General features: G+C 39.5%; 1 protein-coding gene across 3 annotated transcripts in view; it reads left to right on the plus strand.

Annotated features, from left to right (window-relative positions):
• The window catches only part of myripa (myosin VIIA and Rab interacting protein a), a 42,711-nt gene that overhangs the window by 14,825 nt on the left and 11,470 nt on the right, over window positions 1-16,416 (plus strand). For 2 of the 3 annotated variants that reach the window (XM_042498006.1, XM_042498009.1), the window contains exons 4-11: window positions 1,860-1,996; window positions 6,447-6,527; window positions 7,578-7,675; window positions 8,371-8,451; window positions 9,405-9,551; window positions 11,144-11,279; window positions 12,096-12,634; window positions 13,418-15,385. In XM_042498006.1, coding sequence (XP_042353940.1) covers window positions 1,860-1,996; window positions 6,447-6,527; window positions 7,578-7,675; window positions 8,371-8,451; window positions 9,405-9,551; window positions 11,144-11,279; window positions 12,096-12,634; window positions 13,418-15,385 — 3,187 coding nt within the window. The remainder of the gene's footprint in view (window positions 1-1,859; window positions 1,997-6,446; window positions 6,528-7,577; window positions 7,676-8,370; window positions 8,452-9,404; window positions 9,552-11,143; window positions 11,280-12,095; window positions 12,635-13,417; window positions 15,386-16,416) is intronic. The other variant, XM_042498008.1, reaches the window with a different exon arrangement.

The following is a 16,416-nucleotide window of genomic DNA, read 5'->3' on the forward strand; positions in this document are numbered from 1 at the left end:
TCTTTTCTTCTCCTGTGGAAGTTGTATCAGTTTGGCTACACAGACAACACTTGTTAGTCAGAGAAATTCATTGTTGGTTAATGGGATTTGTTGACTAATCTGTACTGTCAGTCCGTTCTCTGCGCCCACTTAGTCTGATTCTGGATCATGGGTGGCTGCAAATTTCCCAGCAGGCATTGGGTATGAAGGCAGACAGTCGTCGCAGTCTATAGTATGGGAAAAAAAATCCAAATTCACAGGAAACCACTGAAGCTCAAATGAACATTTCATAACCTAAAGTTCATGATTTTGCACTTTAAAAACAAACCATCACTTCCTCGGAAATGTCTAGAGCTGTCAAATAACTTCTTGGAGAAAATTCTTCTAAAATGGGTTTCTTCCACCTCAGCTGTCACATTAATGATAAGGACGTCAGGATTTTTTAATTAGACAGAGTTGACATGAGAGCTGGTAAACCTCACTGACAGTTTCCTCCTCCTGTCTGCACGAGGAAACACCTCAGACCGAAGCCTAAAGACGGTTCACACTTTGAGACTTTCTGTCACCTCCTGTCCACACACACACTGTCCACACACACACACTGTCCACACACTCACTGTTCACACTCTTGCTCGGCTCCTGTCACACTGTAACTCAAGCGCACAGTGAACAGATGGTAACTCATTAATATGCTGACACGAATATCTCTGCGATAACCTACAGCTGTCATTCCTAAACATTCAATTAGATCTCAGCTCATTCTCAATCTTAAATACTAATTACATATACATCAAAACTCTCTTTTACATATTTGTACACCGACAAAAACATAAGCATCTTATATAAATATATATACATATATTCTATATCACTGTTATTATAATCCACAGAATAACTCTAAAGCCCTGTTCACACAGGACTAGTATTACCTCGAGACCTCTAGTGAATTGTAATAATTGCGGAGGCCGTCTGTGATCTTAATCCTGTGCTAATCTGCCGTGTCCGTAATTTGACAAGTAAAAATCTGTCAAACACAGAAGTCATGCGATGTTATTAGTCAAATACAAATCTACATTTGATTTGGGGTCATATTTCATTTTTTGTTTCCTCCATGTTTCTTTCCTGCCTTGTTCCTGGTAGAGAATTATGGAGGCTGTGTTTGCAATTTTAAATATTATTGCATTATATGAGCTCATCCACTTAAAAAAAAGCATTGTGCCTTATTCCATCAGTACAAGATGCGATTTGTCCCTCATTTTGCGTACATTTGTGCTTTTTTTAATTCTCTATTTTGTTATGTACCTTTGTGTGTGAGCGAAGGCAGACATATTTCCAGTGAGGTGGGCAATAATGTCTAAATAATGTCTAATTTAATCCAATTTTTGTGCACAGAACTATTAGAATGAGGAATATAAAAGGAGTTTGCTCAAATATTGATCTTTACCATCCATGTGTAAACCCCTAGCTTTTCACATCATATCTGCAACAGATTGTCAGTAAACATAAAAAAATACAGACTTTGCATATCACATGCAAATGCAACACACAAAATATAGATGTGGGAGGGTAATTTTCTACATCACATGAGGTCCTCAGATATTACTCGTCCGGTGTGAATAGGACTTAAGAAAACAGTCCTGCAGTTTATCATCTGGTAATAGCTTTACGAATGATAATTGGAAATGGGTTAGAGACCAGCTGCAGCAGTTTAAAACCAATATAACTGTATCATCAGCATATAATATCAACAGTAAAACAAAGTGTGAATCTGTTAATGTTGATTTAATTCATTCAGTTTGCTTTAATCAAACATGTTGACAAAGTATCAGAATCTATTGATCATATTTAAAACTGCAGGTCTGTTTGTGGTTCTCTCTCAGGTTGTTGAAGACGCAGTCACTGGAGTGGTTCTACACTAATGTGAAGACGCGCTTCAAGAGGTTCGGCAGTGCCAAAGTGCTGAAGACTCTTTACAGGAAGCACCTTGCGGAGCACAGCGCGCTTTCAGAGCTTACTGGTAAACCACCTGTTCATTAGTGTTGTAGTTAAAACCTGATGGTCACTTGACCAGGCAGAAACATAAAACAAACAGCAAGGAATGAAACTTGTAAATTCAACATCTAAAAGGGTCCTGAAATCCTTAATATGACTTGTTCAAATCTTCTTCTCCAAACCAAATCCCATATTAAAAGCTGTAAATGGATTACTGCAGGGAGATTTTTTTTTTTCTCATAAGACTTGATAGCGTGTTTCTATAAGGAGATTCTTGTCGACCTATACACACCATGTGCTTGATTTATTTTGTGCGTGTATATTTCTGTGCATCATATCTCAAAGCAGTGTGGAAAAGCAAGTTGGGAGGAGAGTGAAACAGGATTAGGCTTTTGCTTGGCTTTCATCTCACATAACTTCAGCAGATTACTGTTGATGCTGCCAGGCTCCAAGTTTTTTTTAATGTTTGTTTTCTCTCTCTACATTCAGCAGAGATCAGGAGGTCAGTGCTGTTGTTGGGTTTTATAATACAGTATATAAGGGTCGATGCCAATTTAAACTTTACTGTGTCATCACAAAAATATTATACAGCCTCCGTGCCGGCGAAAGATGTGGCTGGAGGCATTATGTTTTCGAGTTGTCTGTTCATGCGTCCCATTCTCGTAAACGCACCATCTAAGGCCTGCCTGGAGGGAATTTCTTTAAATTTGACACTAACGTCCACATGGAATTAAGGATGAAATTATAATTTTGAGGACAAAGGTCACTGTGACCTCATCAAACACATTTTTGGGCATAACTGACCATGGCTAGCTGATTCTGGACAGACAGGGATGTAAACTGCAACTTGACTGGTTGAAAGAGCTTAGGCTTTACTGAAATGCATTTTCAAGTTGTTTTATTTGGTGTAGATCTTTATGAATACAACAAAGCAGGCATGCATTATTGCAATATCCAAATCTTCATCAAAACGTAACATTTTTGGCATGCTATTTTTTGGCCTGGAGGTTGTGGTTTTGATTTTTGTTTGGGAAAAAGATGATGATTTCTGTTCAAGGGTATGCAGAAACAGAGCAAATGATAGAGGTGACACAGAATGATTGTAAAAAGGGACACACACTAACACACAAAAAGATTTAAAAAAAAAAAAAAGAAAATCTGAAGTTTGATTAATGAAAAACATTCAATATATTTCACCATTTGTCTTTTTTGTCAGAGCTAAATTTTTGGTTACGATCCCGACATGTTCTAACCTCAGAGTGGCGTGTGTCTTTAAGCAGTCCTACACAGCTTATTGTGAAGCATGTTGCGCAACCACAGGCAGTGTTCGGAGCTTTGCCGGCGTCAGTCATGCTGAAAATGTATTTGTAGCACTATACAGTGCTTTGAATGTAACTGTTCACCCAGCAGCATATGCTCCAGTATGTACAGGCGGAGGAGTGCATCTCTGGACCATTACTTCAGAGTCTCTGATCTGATTTAACAGACAAGGGATTTAGAGAATTATAAGTGTTTTGTGGAGGAGAGGTCACCGACTGCAGATGATGCAGAGCTGTGACCCCTGTGGGAGGAGGACTGATGTGGGCTGGCATCGGGCCACCTCTGGGCGTCTCGCTCTGGTTTACCGTTTTCATTCTCTGTATGCACACGCACACGCACGCACACACACACACACACACACACACACACACTGTATCATACATTTTAATTTGTTTATAACTTGACCCAAACTGGAAATTCAACAGTGTTTATTCAGCTGCCAAATCTGCATCTGCATAGTCTGACTCATGGAAAGCTCTGCTGACGTTACTTTGCATAAAAACAATGCGAGCCGCATGAATAGCATCAGCATTAATAGAGCTGACATTTGGGGACTAATAGCTGTGGGTCGAGGCATCATCTTTGTTTGAGATTTGCGTTGCAGTGAAACATTTCCCCCTCCAGACACAATGCCACAGCTCAGCAACAGCGCTCAAAGAAATCCTTCTCGAAAGAGTAAAGTTAAATAACAAAGTGACCCTGAGGAAGAGAACACGCAGTACAGTAAACATCACTGGATGCTATTTTACATGCAGTATAGAGTTACAGGCAAGACATTTAAGAACTTTGTTGTCAGTGTGTAAGCATAACAAAATTTCAGTTAGAACAGCCTCAAATGGGGCATTGCATTTAAAGATCACAAAAAAAGTCTTGAAAAAGAAATAATGAATATGCAATGATAAAAAGTACAGAACTGAAGCAATGTAAGTACAAAATTATAAGCAATAATAAACAAAACCAACAACCAACAAGCGTGCAAAGTAAGCAACAAAAGGTAAAGTTGCAGTTTGACAGATACGGAGAGATGTATTGCTCAGTATTGCTCATCATCAGTGACTTGGGTTGATGTGTAAGTAAATGTGCATGTGATCCAGTGATGGCAGTTCGTCACACTTGTCAGACTGAGGAGATGTTTGAGTTCAGAAGTGCAGCAATAAGCTGTATTTTTCAGTCCATTTGTGTGACTGTGGATTTGATCTGAAGCGCCTGCTTAAATACATGTTGTCAGCAATGTAGAAACAGAAGTCAGTGTTGAAAATTACAAGTAAAAAAAAAAAGTATTGTTAGTTATTCTCTTTCGGTCTACTTGTTCTTTAACCATTGTTTTTATTTGTTATTTAGACAAAAAAAACTTCGTCTGTAGTGCTGTCTCTGTCTCTATGAAGTTGAGATAATTCAAACACAGACAAACAGTTTGTGTTTTGCTATTGCAATTATAGTGTGTATAAGTATGGCAGAGGTTGTCGCAAATTGGATGTTACAAAGATTTACCATATAGGGTGTTTTGCACGGCCAACATTATGACGTTCGACATCATGTGTCATCATGCTCTTGATGAATTCTGCTTCTGTTACAGTTTAGGAGGATTTTTGGTTGAAAATCTAAATGTTTTATTACTACATCAAGAGCAACTACCATGATTGTATCTTATTATTACAGTGACATACACTGCCCATATGAAACTGCCAGGTCACCTTCCTCATGGTGCCTTCAGGGTCACTCTGACCTTTTAGCTGCTGTTTTGGAGGAAACTGTGTAGGTCACGAGTCTTTTTCATGTGCCTGTGCTGCAGCCAAATGTGTCCTGACTCATTAGATGTTACAACACAGATGTCTGCATACACACACACACACACACACACACACACACACACACACACACGCCGGGGGTCACAGGACCAAAGTCCACACTGCAGTCCCTGAAATACATCATTTTGTTTGAATTTACAGGATATCTCTCATCAGTGAACTCATGTTAGGGTCTAGGTTTTTTTTTTTTTTTTTTTTTTTTTTAGCAAAGCAGAGTAGAGTGCTCTCTAGATATTCAAAATAATATATCTACACTTCATATCACTCGATCTAAGTCCTCTCTTTGTCCCTTAAAATGATTGGAAGTGACCCTTTGTACTTTACTGTACCTCTGAACCAGCGTCGCAGATCAGGTCGCCTGGTAATACCACTTGCGAGGCCGCTCTAATGCACTTATATAACCACAAATGGCTGCATTGTTGCATGAATGTTTACATGACGTGAAAAGAACTCGAGCTCCGAGTTGGAAAGAGAAACTATCTACAGTGTGACTGACCTTTTTCCTGCTCCTTCAGCAAACAATACAAAACTATTAATGTGAAAAGGGGAAGTCCAATAAACTGAGGCTTCAGCTTACACCTCATCGATCAGCAAAACTTGCTTTGGTTTGTCACTGCTTCAAAAACTAACAAATTATTATTATTATTATTTCTTGTGTGTATTTGAGTTGTATGAATTAATTTAAACTTAACCAACTTTATAAAATCAGGTCATGTAGTTAAAATTTAAAACTTTTATACGTAAAAGATACTGGTTTTGATATTCAGAGCACAGATATATCATCAACTTGATTTGGTTTATGGTTATATTTCCTTGTTTCAGGTTTAATTTGTAGACAAGGCAGCTTAATGTCCAATGGGAGGATTAAATTTCATTGATCATTCAACTTTATTCATATATAAACTGATATATTGCAGTGATGCAGAAAAACCTGACATCAAATAAAACATACAGGGCTCTCATGGGAGGAGGAAAAATTCTCATTAGGGACAGCTTATTTCAGATTTCTGCATGAATGAATATGAACAAATTTATTTTCAATACTGACGTTCTATCTTCTGTTATTAGAGACCTTATTGTTAGACGTTGAGGCATTCAATTGATGTAAATAACCAAATGAGACAAGAAACATAATTTACTGTTTGTATTTATCCATTCATCTTTTTTGGTTAATGTCCCATCTGATCTGAGAAAATTGTGAATCAACTGTGTCTTTTTTCTTTTCATGCCAACATCTGTTTGTGTGTGTGTATGTGTATGTGCACGCGTGTGTGCGTGTGTGCGTGTGTGCGTGTGTGTGTGTGTGTGTGTGTGTGTGTGTGTGTGTGTGTGTGTGCGTGTGTGCAGAGGGCAGCGCCTACGAGGAGAGTATCTGCAATGAGGGCAGCGTCTGCGGGAGCGACTCAACATTCTACAGACAAACTGAAGGTGCAGACAAATTTTATAATGATTTCACTGATCTTTGTTTGTGCTGTACACTCATGTTAAGCTTTTAATTGTTTTTGGATTATTACAATTTTACAGTTTTTATTTTTGTGTCAAGACATCTTCTGGTTACACATGCACAAAACCAGAAGAACTTAAGGTGTAACACTTTAGTACACAAGGCAACCCAGAGCGGGTTTAGAGCTGATAAAGGGCTGCAGAATCAACAGTATGCATGCACATCCAATCCAGACTTGAAGCATCTGCTGAACCAAACACAAGTGAGAAGTAAAAAGGCAAAAAACGGCTCGCACACTGCAGGGCTCCAGTTATCACTTACTTAATGCACCAAAGTGAGGTTTTGAGTAAGACCACTGTTCATCAGACCAGATCGGGTTGCTCCAGCATTACTTGGATAACTGGCAGTTTAAGAGCTAATGCATGCCGCACACAGGTAAAATGTAAAAATGCAGCAATCAAGTCATTTTATATAAATTAATTCAGTGAACCTGCCATCTTAAGGGCCCCAGGGCAGTTGCCCTATTTGCCAAGAGGAACCTCATAACAGTGAGTGCTTAATTCAATCTCCACAAGAAAGACGCTGCAACTGGCCCTCTGTGGCCACATTATCCAGTTGAAGGTTATTTTTGGGTCATTGTAATCCCTTCATAAATCCATAAACTCATATTTGTTCCAGCTGCCATGAATCTGATGCTTTATGAAACAGTGCAGAGATAAATTTTGATCTCAATTCTTGTTGCGTTCTTTGGCATCTCATGCAGCTGTGTTTTCAGTCTGTTCTGCTCTCGTTTGCCGTCCCGATCTGCCCTCAGTACTCCTCACTCTCCCAGGTCACTGCACCAACATGATAAGTGACTGCAAACGCGAATGAGAAGCCACCCGATGATCACGTCTCTGTAGTGAAAACAGATTAGTGACACGGTTTGAAAACACAATTAAACTGAAAAGGATGCAGTTACTCCCCGTGTGTTCCTGCTTTGGGTCATTCGGGTAACAACACCATCAGTGATGATTGTGTTTGTTTGTGTTCAGAGCACAGCATGGCAGAGACGCTCACTGTGGCCTTGCGGGTGGCAGAGGAAGCCATAGACGAGGCCATTTCCAAGGCTGAGTTCGACACTTCCAATCAGGTCATTTATGCTTTTCACCTTTTATAGTCTGTCATCATATATCTGAGTTTTTACACACACTGTCTTGCACTTTGTGTCCCAAAAATGTATGTTTATTTTGTTTTCGTTGACATTTCATTCACAATTGGGCACTATTACTACCTACTTTCATTGATCAGACCCTTAAGTATGTTACTTTTTTTGGACTTCAATCGATGTACTTTGATCGTCTGCAGTTCCTTCTTAATCCGACTGTTGTTCTTTCTCTTTTTTTGAGTCAGTTATAGTCAGATTATGAAAAACCATCAGGATTATGCTGCAATCCAAATGACTGTTAAATGCTACAGTATAAAACAAACATCTGGGCCATTGTTTGGCTTCCAGAAAATGGAAAATAATGATCATTGGCTAAATTAAACAAAGTAGTTACTTTTACTTCGCAATTCAGTTATACATAGTATATTTTTATACTTCATTAAACTCTGCTCTACAAATTCATGAAGTTGTATTTCTCTTTAATTCTTGTATTCTACACTTCATGTAAATGTTATCAACCTAAAAACACTTCCCTCTTTCACGTGGTATGGTAAACTTTCTACAGTACAGAAAATATGTAGATTCAGAGTGTGTGCAAAGAGTAATCAGCTTATAGAGTGTGTATTTGTGTGTGTGTTTGTGTGTGTAACTGAATATTTGTGTTTTTATTTGTTCTCCAGGAGAACCAGAATGAGGCTCACTATCTGCGGGAGCACAGAGGAGAGCTCATTGAGGAACTGGCCAAAACTATTGTCCAAAAAGTACGAAAGAAAATAAAGATTTTACTGTCTGAGCTGTTAACACTCATTTTTCACAGTAACAGATGGTTTATGTTGTAAAGTGGGATTAGGCCGATAAACTATGTGTGAAAAGGCCTTTGCTTAATATTCAAATGTGACTCAGCAGGGGACATTTCAGCTGTTTAGCTACTTCAAATTTATACCGTCTGCACATTTTGAAAATTATTGATTAAAACCGGCTGACTTTTCATGGCTTTATTTTTTAAATGTTCCGATTGTCTGTCCATCCCATTCTTGTAAACAAGACATATCAAGAATGTGTTGGGGGAATTTCTTCAAATTTGGCACCAACGTCCACTTGGTCTTGGTGATGAACGGAATACATTTGGTAGTCAAAGGTCAAGGTGACCATGACCTTGCATTCATTTCATTCTCGTGTATGTAATATCTCATGAATACCTTGAGGGAATTTCCTCAAATTTGACACAAACGTCCACTTGGACTCAAAAATGAATCATTTAGAATTTGATGGTCAATGTTCGCTGTGACCTCACAAAACATGTTTTTGGCCATAACTCTTGCATGACAAAAATATGATGAAATTTCACACAAATGTGTAAGAGATGTGATGACATTTTATATCCTAAAGGTCAAAGGTAAACTTCACTGTGTCTTCATAATGTTCTGCAAAAACACTCCGTTACTCTACATATAACTCAGCAGCAGAAGAGCAGACATTTGGTCTGAATCACAGACACTAAACTTTGGTGTCTTGAAACTGCTGATTATATAGATCTTCTGTGCTGCCGGGTGAAGATGTCTATGAAGCATCCATGTTTTCGCAGACATGGATATAAAGTGTAAATGCAACTTGACTGGTGCGTGGAGACATACAACCATGAGGTGGTAATTCTAGTTGTGTTGTGTGTTTGTACAGTTTTATGCAGCACTAATCATCTCTCTGGCTCTCTCAGATTATTAGTAGGAGGAAGACTTTGGCTGAGATGAGGGCAGAATATGACCAGGATTGGCCACATGAACACAACACTGATCTTCATCAACATCATCAGTCCAGCTGTGATCAAGCCTCCAGCTCCCTTAAACACCAATCAGGCCTCTGGGTAAAAAGTCACAATCACTTAAGCTTTTACTCTACAATTACAAGGAGAAAAAATTAGAATAGTGTGATTAGGTATAATGTTTTCCATCAGTTTAAGAAAGTAAAAATGTGTATTTGGACTCATTAGATAAACTGAAAATGATTCAGGCATTTTTCTATTTTAATTTTGATAATTATGGCCTACAGCTAGAAAAATGTAAATAATGGGGAAAACATAACATTAGAAACACCTGACCCAAAAATTCAGATGAGCTAAAGGCCGCCATCAGAGCACCTCCGCAGTGCCACAGGTCGATCACCTCCATGGCACACTACAGTAGTGTGAGAGCCCCAACCAAGTATTGAGTATGTAAATGAATTTTTTTATTAATCGTAGGAAATATTCTAATAATTTGAGATACTTGATTTCCAATTTTCATGAGCTGCAAGACATAATCATCAAAATTAAAACAATGAAAGGCTTGAAATATTTCAATTTATGTGTGAGGAATATGCAATATATGAAAGTATTACTTTCTGAAATGAATTACAAAGAAAAACACACTTTTTCACAATATTCTCATTTTTTGAGATGCACCTGTATTGCACCTGTATTTGAGGAACTAAACATTTACTCAAGTATGATACTTTTTTTTGATACTGTAATTCTGTTAGTTGGTTATGCTTTACACATAACATCTAATGCATGTGTGTGCATCCAAGGAGAGTGATCCCTCCACACTTGCACTTCCTGGGGTTTTATTTAATTTATATTTTCCTCCGTTAAAGGCTTTTTGGGGAGGTTTTTCCTAATCCAAAGTAGAGGAAGGTGTCAAATGCTGTTAAGAGTGTCAAGCCCCTTTAGGAGAATTTCTGATTTATACTGTCAGGCTGTACAAATAAAATTGTAACCTTGCTAAAATCCTCCTCTCCTTATAGGAGACAGGGTTGCTAACAGACGCATATCCAGTATTCAAATTCCAAAATTTAACAACTTGTCTGTGCAGCCGATATTCTTCTTTCCTGTTCCATTAATTCTCTTGCAGCCCCTCAAATTATCTTATAACCCTTTGGAGGAGCTTTGATCCCTCTGTTAAAAAAACACTGGACTACACTAACCCGAAGGAGCGACAAGTGAAAAATACTGCTTGTGCATAAATCCATCAACATTAACAATCTTAGAGTGTCAGATATATACATACATATATATATATATATATATATATATATATATATATATATATATATATATATATATATATATAATCATCAGCCATAGCTGGGTTTTTTTTCTGCAGAATGAGTGCATTTTTCTGATGACATTTGAATACTAAAGTCTGATTTTAAATGAAGGGCTTTTAATTTAAATGGAGTACTTTTACATTGTGATATTAGTAGTAGTACTACTACTACTACTTTTACTTAGGTGAAGGATCTGATCATATTCTACCACTAAGCACGAAAAGTGGTGTTGTTACTTGCACAACAAATCTTCTCATCTATATGGTGTCATGTGATGACCTCTACTGGTTAAACTGGACAACATGCTCTGTTGACTTGATTTTATGCCTAACATCCGGTGTGATTTTTTATTTGTCGTCTCTGTCCTCTCAGAGGTCACATTCTGCCTTCTCACTGTTGGACAATGACGGTCCAGGTCTAATACAAGACTCCCCACAGGCGTTAAAGAAGGACGGAGGGGGGTCAGGGATGTCAACCTGGAAGAGTGTAGACCGGCTGGACAATGCTGGTAAGATCTTGACATCACTTTTCTCGTGCTGCATTAAGTTGTCTTTCACAAGTATTTAAGCCTCTGAAACCTGAGCACGTTGGTTTGATTCTTAAAAAAAAAAAAAAAAAAACAAGGGAAAAATGGCAATGAGCAAATTGCCAAGAAATGTCCAGCAAATGGAATAAATTAGTTGAATTAGAAAATTATTTTTGAAAAAGCTAAGGAAAAATGTCTAGAAAATGATATTTATAATTATTATAATTTTATTTTCAAGATTATGCTATAGAATTATACGTTTAAAGAAGTTTTTCTAGGTTGTTTACTTGTTTTGTTTTGTTTTTAACTCTACACTTTTGTATTTGTTTGTTTTTGTTTTATGGTATTGTTTTTGTGCTAATTTGTTGCAATTTTTGGATAATTTCCTTTTAAGTTAATTGCCTTCTTCCCAAGTTTTTCAAAGACATTATGCCAATAAGCCCAGGTTTTAAAGAGCTAAATATAAAATTTAGCCTCAACAAAAAAGCAAAAAATCATAACTTTGCCGTAAAAATGCATGTACTTAATTGATTATCAAAGCAATTGCTGTAATTTTAATGTAGAGCTACATATTCTACATATAAAAGATGATGGAAAGCATGATGGAAAGCGTGGTTAAACACAAGCTTACCTACAATATCAGTAAGTTCCGATAATAAATAATCATTCAGCTAATACGTGCCTCCACTGTGTTTGTTTTTGTTGCTGCATGCATGATTTTACTTTGTGTGCTGGTTTGGCATATGGTCTCTGCTGGTCTGCATGATATCTGTATTTGTGTGTGTGTCACATGCGGAGGTGTGTCCTCAGTGCTGAAGAGCCCCGATGGGAACTGGATCGCCCTGCAGAGCACCCAGCTGTCTCGTCCCAGCCTGCTGACCAAAAGGAAGAGCCTGGTCTTCAGTGCCTTGGAGAGGGAGTCTGGAGTGGTGTCCGCCTACGAAGGAATGGGCTCTGACAACGAAACCAAACCCGAGTCGGACAGCTCCTGGGGTGCTGTCCTCCAGGAGATCCACAGGAAGATGACAGACTCCAATTTCATCCTGCAGGACGGCCACAACAGAAATGCGTCCCCGCTGTCGGGCAGCAGAGAGGAGCTGTTCTCAGACTCTGAGGGGAACTGGAAGCCTCATAAACCTCTGCTGGCTCTGTTTAAGAGGAAAGTGCCTCCGGAGATCAGGCGACCTTCATCCTCCCGCAGGACCAGCATCATTGATGTGAACTTTAACGTGGAAGGAGCAGGAGAGGAAGAGAGTAATGTGGCTGCAGAGCCAGAGGTGGGAAAAGTCAGGAGATTACGGAGGAAAAGGAGTAAGAAACAGTCTTCTTCTGTGCTGGTAAGAAATAAAAACTGCAAACCGATGAGATAAAATGAGATGGGAAGATCGCTCAATGATTCACACCAGAACTAAATCTGAATAATAATGTAGCCAAGTAGGCTTTACATAACCAAGAAAAACTGCCAATTCTAGTTCAATAACATGATAATTTTACTGTAAAGGTCTCAAATACAATTGTTATTTAAGTGTGTTAAAAAAGCAACATTAGAGCTGTTAAAACAGGAATGCAGAACAGCTCTTACAATAAAGTGCAAAATATGAAAATGAATAAATAAATAACATAATCAAATGATTGTAACAGTTGTTTAATAAAGCAAAAATGACAAATTTTTTGTGGTCAGATCTTCTCAAACTTGAACAAGTGCTGCTTTAAATATACAAAACAAAAGCTGGTTGAGTAAAGTCTCTGTTTTGTTAGTGCAGGTAAGTCATCAAACATTTAAAAATTTTTAACTGGTTTTACAGACAGAAAAGACAAATTTTGATGTTAAAATATTCTGATACTGATTTTTATCATTTTTTTTAACTGACTACTTATAGCTCTGTTGAGGCTCATGATTTTAAAAAAAAAATGAAGTAGCACCCCAGTCACCCTCCTACTCTGACAAAAAAAGTACAGTTTCTTAATATAAGTGCATCGAGTTGGATCACATTGCTACAGTTCATGTGTAGCGATTCATGAAAATGTAAGATGCTCAAATGTAGATGTGATAAACATTAGAGGAAATCATTCACCACATAAGAATAAACTCTTAAATCTGTTATTTCTCACATTTACAGGATGACAGCGAGAAAGACGATGATTCCCAAAGTCCGTCTGATGCTGCGACCCCTGACACTTTGACCTCCGGAGCGTCGACCCCTGAACCCTCTGACCATGAGAGTGACATCATGGGACATGGAGCCAATCAGATGGAGCAGGAGCACACTCCAAAACTCCAACAGCTGTCAGGCCGAGTTTCTGAGTCCTCCACCGCAGAAGAAGAAGAAGTTGATGGAGGATTTAGAGATGCTTGTAGTGATGAAGAGAGGGAGGAAAAGGATGTAGATGAGGAAGAAGAAGAAGAGAGGCTGTGGAGGATGGAGGTCGACTTGGATGAAGGAAGAACAGAGGAAGATGAGGACGTAGACGATGAAGAGATGAGACACAGATTGTACAGACTCATCGAACAGTCCAGACTCACGTACCTGTCGTCCACTGATGATGAGTTAGACAAATTGGGGCAGAGTGAAGGAGAATGGGATGGAGGAAAGGATGAAGACATGGAGGACAGACTTACTTCAAAAATCTGTCAGCTGGAAAAAGAAGTCTGGGCCAACCAGTTCTCCTCCACAGAGGATGAGCTGGACAGAGTCGGCGTCAAGGATGAAGAAAAGACAGGAGAGGAGGAGGAGCTGGCGGTGAAAGTGTGCAGATTAGCTAGTCAAGCCAACGCCACGCAATTCTCATCCACGGAGGACGAGCTGGACCGGGCAGGCCGAGGTGAGGAGGGGGAGGAGGCGATAGACGAAGAGAAGCTGTGGGAACTGCAGGCAGAAAAAGACGTCCAGGCCGCTCAAGTGCGCGATTTGGCCAGTCTAGTTAGTGCTTCTCAGTTTTCTTCCACTGAGGATGAGCTGGATAGAGTCGGAGAGAATGATGGAGAGATGGAGCAGGAAGGAGGAGATGAGAGGGAGCAGGCAGTAGGAAAGATTCAGGACAGGAGAGAGTCATTCGGAGATTTGGATGTTAAAATGTTTGATTTAAGGGATGAAATTGAGGAAAGAATGTCAGAGAGCAGTGATGCAAAAGTTGAAGATGACCCAGAGATGGAGGGAGAGAAAGATTGCTTGGAGGACAGAGTCACAGATGAGGATGAAAGGATGGTAAAGGGGCTTATATGTGAAGAAAGAGTAGAACTTTTGACAGAAGAGGAAAGACAAGAGATAGAAACAGTGGTGCTAGCAGAGAAAACAGAGGAGATGAAATCTGCACTTGACACAAAATTCCAACAAGAAAATCAGCCAGAGGCAGAGTGGACAGACACAGAGGACAGAGAGGAGGGACAGGAAGAGGAAAAGTTCAGAGAAAGTGAAGAGAGTGCGGACACAGCAGCAGACAGCGACGAGGAAGCTGCAGAGTTTGACAGAATAATCAGCAGCATGTTGATGATGACTCTGGAGGACATGCAGATAGAGACATTAAAAGATGAAGCTGCAGAAAATGGGAGCGTAAATACAGAGACAGAGGAGTTAGAGACAGATGAGAAAACTGTGGAAGAAGATGGATTTGAGGACAATGCTGTCGACGCACAAAGCACAAATGCAGCAGAGGAGACAGAAGTTGTGAAAGAGTTTCACAGAGGAGGTAAAGATGCTATGCTAGAGTCGGCTGTGGCTGAAAGACCAGCAGAAAATGTAGCAGAGCTAACAGGAGGAGATATTTCCAGAGAAAATGAAAGTGAAGATGAAAATCAGCAGGTAGAAGATGCAGAAGCACGTGACGAAAGAAATGCAGCTATTGAGGGGACACTTGAGGCGTTTAAAAAAACAGAAGCGAATGATGGCGAACAAAAAGATGGAAAAAGAGAAGTCGCTACTGAGTGGCAAGAGATGGAGACACACGGAGGTGCTGCAGAGGGAGGTCCTGAAAGTAAAGAAACAGATGAAAGACTTGAGGAAACCAAAGAAGAAAATGCAGACGACGTGGAGCAGAGCAGCACGTCTTCTCTGCAGGAGGGTTTACTGTCACCTGAGGAGATTCAAAGTGTAAGAACTCTTTTATTTCCCTCTGGATAATGCATGCAACATTAGTGCAGGTGGCGAACACCTCCCGCTAAACCAAAGTCAGATGCAGTTTCAAAAGCATGTTTCTACCCTCTATTCTCCACTAACACGGTTCTGATTAGAGCATTTAAGTGAGAATACACGACTTTTAAAACAGAAATAACACTCTCTTTCCCTGATAAATTTGTTAAAATCTTTTCAATTCTCTTATAGTGAATTTATTAGCAATAAAACAACACTGTGGCACATTTGAGTCCACTCAGAGGTTTTGATGCTGCAGACTCGTTTGGACTGGCCTCTCTGAAAGCAGATTTTTATTCTCATAAAAATATAAAACTATTTTTTTCCATTCCAGTCTATTCTCCTTAAATTTGTGCGTTGGCACCTGGTGAGCATGACTTCTGTTCCAGTGCATCATTCTCTACTGTGCCTCACTCTACTTTCTTCAACCACAAGAAACAAACACAATGCATGTTTCACCCGTTAAAGGTCCGCTGTGTAGGCTTTATGGGGGACATATTGGGACAGACATGACATGGAATTTGATATTATGAGTATATTTCCTTTAATATATGATCACTTGAAAACAGGAATCATTCTGTTTTTGTCACCTTAGAATGAGCTGTTTATATCTACAAAGGGAGCGGGTCCTCGTCCACAAAGAAAAAGATAATTTTTTAACATGAAACTGCTTTATTCAGTGGGTTTTTTTTTTTTTTTTTTACCAGTTTAAGTCACCAGGTCTTTCACCTTCACCTTCTTCTCCGCTTATCCGGAGTCGGGTTGCGGGGGCAGCAGCCTAAGCAGGGAAGCCCAGACTTCCCACTCCCCGGCCACTTCGTCCAGCTCTTCCCGGGGGATCCTGAGGCGTCCCCAGGCCAGCTGAAAGACATAGTCTCTCCAGTGTGTCCTAGGTCTTCCCCGGGGTCTCCTACCGGTGGGGCGTGCCCTGAACACCTCACCAGGGATGCGTCCGGGAGGCATCCTAATTAGATGCCCGAGCCACCTCATCT

Source organism: Plectropomus leopardus, chromosome 12 (assembly GCF_008729295.1).
Source record: "Plectropomus leopardus isolate mb chromosome 12, YSFRI_Pleo_2.0, whole genome shotgun sequence".
Taxonomy (NCBI): domain Eukaryota; kingdom Metazoa; phylum Chordata; class Actinopteri; order Perciformes; family Serranidae; genus Plectropomus; species Plectropomus leopardus.